This window comes from Gopherus evgoodei, chromosome 18 (genome assembly GCF_007399415.2).
Source record: "Gopherus evgoodei ecotype Sinaloan lineage chromosome 18, rGopEvg1_v1.p, whole genome shotgun sequence".
Taxonomy (NCBI): Eukaryota; Metazoa; Chordata; order Testudines; family Testudinidae; genus Gopherus; species Gopherus evgoodei.
Window position 1 is genome coordinate 19530759 of NC_044339.1, and position 9313 is coordinate 19540071.

General features: G+C 45.7%; 1 protein-coding gene across 1 annotated transcript; it reads right to left on the reverse strand.

Moving 5' to 3' along the window:
• Positions 1-138: 138 nt before the first annotated feature.
• Positions 139-9016, reverse strand: C18H1orf174 (chromosome 18 C1orf174 homolog). Its single transcript, XM_030537882.1, has 4 exons — positions 8830-9016; positions 6469-6582; positions 3595-4104; positions 139-2604 (listed from the first exon to the last, which is right to left on the reverse strand). The coding sequence occupies exons 1-4, from the start codon at positions 8842-8844 to the stop codon at positions 2500-2502; spliced, it is 744 nt and encodes a 247-aa protein (XP_030393742.1). The 5' UTR covers positions 8845-9016; the 3' UTR covers positions 139-2499.
• Between the last annotated feature and the right edge of the window lie 297 nt (positions 9017-9313).

Genomic DNA, 9313 nt, shown 5'->3' on the forward strand with positions numbered 1-9313 from the left:
CTGATTTTGTTTTTTTAAATACCATCTTTCAACTTCCTTGGCTGCTTGACTTTTCTTGCAGTGTTGCACAGTACTACATATGAAGGATTTTATAGGAAAAGGTATTGTATGTTCAATATCTTTGATAATTGTCTGTTCAGCTGTGCTCCCCTCTACCTCTTAATTATGTAGTAAAATGTGAATGATTTTTTTTTTTTTAAAAGGCCATCTGAAATCAACTGAATTCTCAGGAACTATGTAAATGTAAAACTTCAATGTATTTTTATATATTTGTTTAATAAAGATCTTTCAGGCATCTTTTGCCTTGTAAGTAAGTATAAAGGAGAAACAAGGTGTGTACAAGCAACTAGTGCAAAATCAAATGAACTAAGACTCACTTCAGATAGAGTGAAGTATAAATTGGTCAGGTTAGAATAATGTCTTTGTGGCACAGAGCTGTGTTTTTACATTTGGTGAAACACTACTCACAACATGCATTTTTTCTCTTCTCTAGAGAGGTCTCTTTTTTCATGTACTTCTCTCTCTCTTCCACCACAAACGCTGCTCCAAGTAGCATTAGGTTATTAGTACAAAAGTACCACCTTATTGTTCAAAGTGGGGAAGTTTTACTATATACAAAATAAAGTGAGTAACAAACTCAGAAAATAAGCATTCAGCATTGCTGCTATACAATGAGCGGGTGCATTTTTAAAACAGGGCTAGGGCAGTCCCAAAAGGTACCTGTCCCCGTTAATTTTTAAACATATACTTCTTCACACAATCAAAACAATTGAGCAGTAATCTGTAACTGTTTTAATACCTGTCAATAAGAAATCTACACACTCACTCCAGGATATGATTTTTGGAGATGTCACAACAAATGAAGATCCTGTTCTTGCCCTGCTGACAAATGTAATGTGGTCTATACAGTATGTTCCCTAAATAATTTAACATCACCCTTCAAGATGCTATTAAAAATAAATATTATTCCACCTGAATAGGCACTTATGAGGGAAAGTGGTTCACAAATAAATCCCCAAAAGCCTAAAGAACAAAGGTATAATGATTACAGCAAGATTTAGTTGTTAAAAATCATAACCACACTATTTAAAAAAGTTGAATGCCTTTATATTACTGCATTAGAAAAGAGGAAAAGTAGTAAGACATTGCTAACAGCAATAGCATATCAGATGAAATGAAAATAAGGGAATAAACAAACCCTATACAATTCGTTAAGCTTTTATGTGGATGCTTAATAGGCAATAGCTGTAGAAAGGAATATTTATGTAAGCCATCTGCTGATAGATTTCCTACTTTTCTAGAAATATAGAGAGCAAGTACTTAAAGTTTCCAAAAATATAGCTCTGGAAGCTTATTGCCTAATAATCACTTCCAATTAAGTGTTACCAATGTTAGATGACTAATAATTTTCATGAAGTCATTTGAAGCTGCTCATTTCCCAAAACCACCACAACCTTGGAAAATCAGGCAGACCGACCTTATTCCATACTTCCAACACCATTCATCTAGTAATAAACTGTTGGAGAAAGCTCAGAGATTCGTTTTTATTCCTTGAGCATCAACAGAATTATTTACTGAGCTCCCATCAGTAAGAGCTGTGTAAACCAACTGAAGAAAACAGTAAGATTACATAGGTATAAGTGAGGGCAATATTTATTCTGCAGTATCTTTACTGCTGGTAATATATATGAAAGAAAGAAACCCCAGCTTATATCTCAGATGGCAGGTGGAGTTTGTTGAACAGGCAGAGAGTAAAGCTCCCATACTTGTTTGTAAAATAAGCACATCTGGTCATTTGGAAACAAATCATAGAACCCACACTAACATTTGTACAGGGCCAGTTTTCCCAACAGAACTGCAATTTAAAGGTTTGTATGTAGAATTGATTAGTTTCAGAAATGAACAAATGGTATAACACTAAACATAAGAATTACAGGATGGACTCCCTCTTAGGTATTGGGTACCAGCAGTTTACTTACTAGGCACCTATGAAGAACACCATACAATAATAACACAAATGTGTTAATCACATTTTGCTTTTAAGATTTTTCTGCTTTTTAAGAAAATAACTGTTAGCCCCATGGCAACCTGTGTTGTATGCGCTCAAATTTACATAATACTCTTGTTAGCTGTTCCTCTTCACAACAAAGAGATAAAGTAAAATTGCTTAGTTTATTAAAGCAACCAGTCCCTTAATTCTGTTAAATTGTTTAATTCTGTTAAATCAGTAGCTGTGGTTTCTAAATCCTGCAGACTTCATACTTCCACATTCACTAGTAAAGGCACTCTCTTCCACACTCAACTTTGGAGTTTTGTCTAGGATTCCTATAGAAATAGACAGTTTCTCTCTAGGAAAGGCACTTGCAGAAAGATGTCATGCCAGTGAAATGTGATGGATAGGATAGCTAATTATAATAGGATCACTAATTATTTTAACAGACTTGTAGAAAAATAAACAATTTAACAACTTTAAAAAGTTATCTTTTTTGCATTCTGTGCTTAAAGTGCATCATCGTCGTCGTCATCTTCCTTTGCAATGAAGTGCAGCTTTCTAAATTCCCGCCTGCTCATTGTGGTGCACGTGACTGCAGCTGCTGGGAGGTCCTTTAAAAAAAGAGAATTTATTAACAAAAGCCAGCTGCTGTAGCAACCAAACAGCCCTCCCATACAGACGTTTCACATTACCATATACAGGTTCCACAGCTGGTATATGCTAGACATTAACATCTCTCTACTACAGCTGACTGTGTTCACATAGATCTTAAGTAAAAGCATACGCAGTCTGAAGTGAGCCTACTCAAACTATTCATGTGAGCCCATGCTAAGAGCAAAAAATATCTGCCTTAGTGTGTGGTGCTTGCTTTCTTTTTTAACACTTGGGGAAAAAAAATTATTGGGCTAAGTGCTCTACAAACAAATCCACACATTACTCCTGTATGATGGTTAAGTATTATTCCTCATTAAACTGCTGGGGAAAAAGATTAGATCTTGTCCAAAATTACAATGTGTCAGTGGTGGATCTGGGAACAGAACTCAAAATCCTGTCCCAAAGTCAAAATCCTGTCCCATACTCAATCCATTAGTAGAGCTGGTGGGAAATTTCTGTTCTGTGGAAAAATTCTCAAAAATCCTGATTCAGAAACATTCTTTTGCTAAGGTAAAAATGTTTAGTTTTGGTTGTTACATTAGAGTATGAAAGATGATCTTATATTATTATACTATTAAAATATAGCAAGTCAAAAATTTGACATTATTGAAATGAAATATTTTACCTTATCAAAACAAAATGATAAAGCTGAAAAAAACATTTAGACATTTTCCTTTCAAAATCAAAGTTCCTGTGAAATGTTTCAATTTAGATGAAACTGCTTTTTTTTTTTTTTTTTTTTTGAACAGCAAACTGTTCAGTTGAAAGATTTTCAGCCAGCTGTATCCAATAGCTCAGGATGCTTCTCTAATAGACTGTCAATATTGGTCAAGTTTTGGCACCATTCTAACATTCTTTGAACATATAGATTAAAAGCTAGAAAGGACTTCATAAGAGCAAAATTAAAACAACAACAACAAAACACTTCAAAGTTTTATTCTTCTAACCTGCATGAACTCCATGTTTCCAAAGAATCGGTCCACTGGCATTGGCTGGTTACTGTCCTCATCTAAGAAAGCACTATTATCCAATTGTATTGGTTTCTTCTGGAGATCCATGGTCTCCAGCCCAGACTCATCTGAAAATGCAGTTCCACAGCTGCTCTCCTCTTCCACATTTGGGATATGGTTTTGCAGGAAAGTTTCATCTTCCTCTTTCTTTGGTGGACAGCTATTTCCCTTCAGTGCAGATGGTTTTATGGAAACATTATCATCATTCCCCTGTATCTCTTCATTAATCTTTGGAGCACTTTTGCTTTTACTCTGTAAAGGCTTCATATTGGGGTCAACTAAATCTCCCAAATGTTGATCCTCATCAGATGTTTCAGTCGGTTCTTTCAGAAGAGGAACATTTCCATTTCCAGATACAAGTTCTTGTAACTCCAGTTTCACTAGACTGTTTTTTTCACATTTTAGCCTCTTTGAAGGGCGTCTGTCAGTTGCTTTGTGTGAAGAAGCCTATCACAAAGAAAGAAGATTTAAGGTCTACTTCAAACAAACTTCACTAGACAACATTAGTGACAGGCTGGATATGAAGCTGAACAGCTTAATGAAGTGAGTACTGCCTAAGGAAAGTTGAGTTTATGATAAACAGTGGGTTTAAAATTTGACTCAATTACATTTCACAAAACTACAAACAAACAATTAATCACCATTTGGAATCCTCTTCCCATGGAAAGCACAGAACTAATGTAGCATGTGGATAACCACCCATCATATTTTTCACAATCTTCTTGATAGTTACCATAACAGAATGAACTTTATACACTTTAAATTACAAGACAGCTATTATATAGGAATTCACAAGACAGTACATACACACATGGTTTACCACAGTGCACTTTATGCTGTGAACAACTAATCTGGAAAACTGATTCCACAGTGTATAAACTGTTCCCTTGATTATGTTTTTTGCATGGCCATCTAATCAAATAATGTAAATATAGTGAATATGAAAAAAAGTTTTTTTAAACAAATTCTCAAGTTAAATCTATCGCACCGGTGGCTCATTTTGTAGCTGTTTATAATTAGATGCAACCCCCCCCCCCTCAGTTGCAGTGTTTAAACAGATTTTAAACCTCAAAAGAACTGTGGTTCCCACAGCAGCCATAAGTAGGCCACATTGTACATATATTAATGTTAAAACCCTATACAGAAAGTAAGTGATAATGATTGCTGGGGAGGACACATTATTTCCTAGTAATTAGTGACTTGCTGAAGGAATGGAGTCATTAACCTCCCAGTCATCAACTGACCAGAAAATGCCTTAACTATTCATTATTGCCATTATTAACCATGAAACTATAAGTTTAAGGAAAAATAAATTACCACTTTATAAACTGCAAGATAAAATTGCATATTACTATAGAGTACCTTCTTTTTTTTTTTTTCTTTTAACAGAACAGGTTAAATGCTAGTACAGCAGCCAACAGGAAGACAGGATTTCGGTTTCAGTGTGTTCCACTATAGTATGCTGTTTTTCCTTAGAACCATTTCCAAGGTTTTATGATACAAAACTTGGACAATTCAACTTTAGTAGAGACATAATATGCAGAAAAATTTCTTTTAGAGCGAAAAGAAAAAGGTGCCAGTGCATTTATTTGCATGTATGCACCACCGCCACCTTGATATCCTGAAGTAACTTGAGGAATCAGAATTAGTTTTTTCTGATCTGGAGTACCTCAAATTACTGACACATCCACATTAACAAGCAGAAATGAATGTTCCATATGTCAATATATTAAATGTTCATCGCTATATTTATTTATATAGCTAATACAAGGCATGTATGTTATGCATGTTTATTTCCATCTCCCTAGCTCTCTGGATAATCATGTGTACATTAATTAAAGTTCAGCTGTAGCCATGTCAGTCCCAGGATGCTGAAGAGACAAGGTGGGTGAGGTAATATCTTTTACTGGACCAATTTCTGTTGAATGGTCCCTTAGCATTTAGCTGTGACACTCCAGAGCAGGGGTCCCCAACGCGGTGCCCACAGGCGCCATGCCCATGTGTCCTGTCTGGCGGTCAAGCATCCGCTGAAATGCTGCCGAAATTCAACGGCATCATCTCTGGATGACGCCGCTTGTTGGCGGCAAGCGGTGTCATCCAGAGGCGTCGCTGCCAAAATGCCACCAAATTTCAGCAGCATTTCAGCAGACGCTCGACCGCCGCCATGGTCCTTTGTCTGGCGCCCGCCAGACAAAAAGGTTGGGGACCACTGCTCTAGAGCAGTGCTTCTTAAAGTTGGGCTGCCGCTTGTTCAGGGAAAGCCCCTGGCTGGTTTGTTTACCTGCCGCGTCCGCAGATTCGGCCGATCGTGGCTCCCACTGTCTGCCGTCCCAAGCCAATGGGGGCTGTGGGAAGTGGTGTGGGCCGAGGGACGTGCTGGCTGCCCTTCCTGCAGCCCCCATTGACCTGGTGCAGCAACCCATGGCCAGTGGGAGCCGCGATCGGCCGAACCTGCTGATGCGGCAGATAAACAAAATGGCCTGGCCTGCCAGGGGCTTACCCTGGCGGGCCATGTGCCAAAGGTTGCTGATCCCTACTCTAGAGTACCTTGCCCAGACCTGACGAAGAGCTCTGCGGGGCTCAAAAGCTAGTTCCTCTCACTAACAGAAGTTGGTCCAATAAAAGATATTATTACAAAGTGGGCGAAGCAACTAAAAACATTTTGCACAACATATTATTTTCATGGCCTTACTACTAAAAGTCAAAACATCCCTTACATCATATTCCAAAATGAACAACTCATTGCAAAATGAACTTACATAACATTTTTAAAACATTTCAGAAAAAGTGAAAGTCACAGGTTTTTCCTACCAGACACACTGTTTTAGTAGATTTGCAAAGATCAACCTCTTGATGAGACGAAGACTGGGTTGCTGCGTTGTTTCCAGTCTTCTGGCGTGTTGAATATGGCACTCCATCTGCAAGCTAAACCAGATGCAATTTTACAATGCAGAAAGGATGTGGGGGTTTTGTTAAATCCTGAGTGGTAGAAGCATCCATTCGAACAACAAGGACTCTCCAAAAGTATCACGGAAACGATTGTGACACAGATCCCACGGGAATGCAGGGCAGACCGCTTAGGCAGAATCCGCTTCCCATTTACGTTAGGCAGGAGGTTCGACTCTTTATCACCTGGGAGAAGTCCGCACCGGAGCCTGAAAGTGATTAGGGTTAGCACCAGAGATCTGGACAGGAATAAGGCGGCTTCTGCGATGAGGGAGGCAGAGAGGCCACAGAACCGCAGTGCCACAGACCAGCTTTAACTTCTGCCCAGCAACCCCAGCAGCTGCTCCCAGCAGGGCAGGATGTGGGGATGCTCTGGGGGGCACTGAGGTGGGGCGTTGGTTGGGGGGGCAGTGTGGGGGGATGAAGGGAGCACTGGGAGGGCGCTGGTTGGGGCAGTCTGGGGGGATACATGGCGCACTGTGGGGGGCAATGGGAGAGCGAAGGATGCACTGTGGGGGGATGAAGGGAGCACTGGGGGGGAGGCGCTGGTTGGGGCAGCCTGGGGGGATACATGGCGCACTGTGGGGGGCAATGGGAGGGCGAAGGACGCACTGTGGGGGGATGAAGGGAGCACTGGGGGGGCACTGGTTGGGGGCACTGTGGGGGGGAGGCACTGGTTGGGGCAGTCTGGGGGGGCAGTGCTGGTTGAGGGGGCAGTCTGGGAGGCGCTGGTTGGGGGGCAGTCTGGGACGGGAGGCGCTGGTTGGGGCACACTGTGGGGGGATGAACGGAGCACTGGGGGGCGCTGTGGGGGAAGGCGCTGGTTGGGGCAGTCTGGGGGGATACATGGCGCACTGTGGGGGGCAATGGGAGGACGAAGGACGCACTGTGGGAGGATGAAGGGAGCACGGGGGGGCGCTGGCTGGGGGCACTGTGGGGGGGAGGCGCTGGTTGGGGCAGTCTGGGGGGATACATGGCGCACTGTGGGGGGCAATGGGAGGGCGAAGGACGCACTGTGGGGGGTACTGGGGGGGGCTGGCTGGGGCAGTTTGGGGGGATACATGGCGCATTGTGGGGGGCAATGGGAGGGCGAAGGACGCACTGTGGGGGGGTGCTGGTTGGGGGGGCACTGGGGGGGCTGGCTGGGGCAGTCTGGGGGATACATGGCGCACTGTGGGGGGCAATGGGAGGGCGAAGGACGCACTGTGGGGGGATGAAGGGAGCACTGGGGGGGCGCTGGCTGGGGGGCGCTGTGGGGGAAGGCGCTGGTTGGGGCATTCTGGGGGGATACATGGCGCACTGTGGGGGGCAATGGGAGGACGAAGGACGCACTGTGGGGGGATGAAGGGAGCACGGGGGGGCGCTGGCTGGGGGCACTGTGGGGGGGAGGCGCTGGTTGGGGCAGTCTGGGGGGATACATGGCGCACTGTGGGGGGCAATGGGAGGGCGAAGGACGCACTGTGGGGGGAACTGGGGGGGCTGGCTGGGGCAGTTTGGGGGGATACATGGCGCACTGTGGGGGGCAATGGGAGGGCGAAGGACGCACTGTGGGGGGAACTGGGGGGGGCTGGCTGGGGCAGTTTGGGGGGATACATGGCGCACTGTGGGGGGCAATGGGAGGGCGAAGGACGCACTGTGGGGGGAACTGGGGGGGGCTGGCTGGGGCAGTTTGGGGGGATACATGGCGCACTGTGGGGGGCAATGGGAGGGCGAAGGACGCACTGTGGGGGGGTGCTGGTTGGGGGGAACTGGGGGGGCTGGCTGGGGCAGTTTGGGGGGATACATGGCGCACTGTGGGGGGCAATGGGAGGGCGAAGGACGCACTGTGGGGGGGTGCTGGTTGGGGGGCACTGGGGGGCTGGCTGGGGCAGTCTGGGGGATACATGGCGCACTGTGGGGGGCAATGGGAGGGCGAAGGACGCACTGTGGGGGGGCGCTGGTTGGGGGGCGCTGGCTGGGGCAGTTTGGGGGATACATGGCGAAGGACGCACTGTGGGGGGATGAAGGGAGCACTGGGGGCCGCTGGCTGGGGGGCGCTGTGGGGGGGGCTGGCTGGGGCAGTCTGGGGGGATACACGGCGCACTGTGGGGGGCAATGGGAGGGCGAAGGACGCACTGTGGGGAGTGGTGGGGCGCTCGGGGGAGGCTTTGACCGTGTAGCCCCCACCCCAGAGGAGCGTGACTGGCGCGGCCAGAGCAGCTGCACTGCGGGCCGGGCCCTTCTCACCTTTCGGGTCCTCATAAGCCGCCCGCAGCTCCAGCTCCAGCTCCCTTTCCCTCCCCAGCCGGCGCCCCGCCGCTTCCGGGACGAGCTCGGACGTCACCACACGCCACTACACCACGGACGGAGCGGACGCCATCTTTGTGATGGGCATTCTGAACATGGTGGGGGAAAGGGACACAGACAAGGCGCCATCTTTGTGAGGGGCGCTTAGCGCATGGGCAGGGGGAAGAGTTCGGACGCCATCTTTCTGAGGGGCATGAATAGGGGCGGGGCGAACACAACCGCCATCTTTATGAGGGGCACAGCCCCCTTGAGTGCGTGGGAGAAATGCATAAACAGGCTTGGCAGAATGCAAAGTTTGTTCGGGGGAGTGGTGGGCGTTCGTGTTGCTGTTCAGTGTAAAGCATTTTCTTTTATATTGATTCAGGTTTTCACAGTTGCATAAAATTGTGGGGTTTCCAATTCCTATACATTTGTCAGTTGTGGG

Excerpts from the sequence above, each read along its gene's own strand:
- C18H1orf174 (XM_030537882.1), bottom strand. Across the intron at positions 4,105-6,468 it reads CTACTAAAACAGTGTGTCTG|GCTTCTTCACACAAAGCAAC; the intron begins GTAGGAAAAACC and ends TCTTTGTGATAG. Across the intron at positions 2,605-3,594 it reads GAAACATGGAGTTCATGCAG|GACCTCCCAGCAGCTGCAGT; the intron begins GTTAGAAGAATA and ends CTTTTTTTAAAG.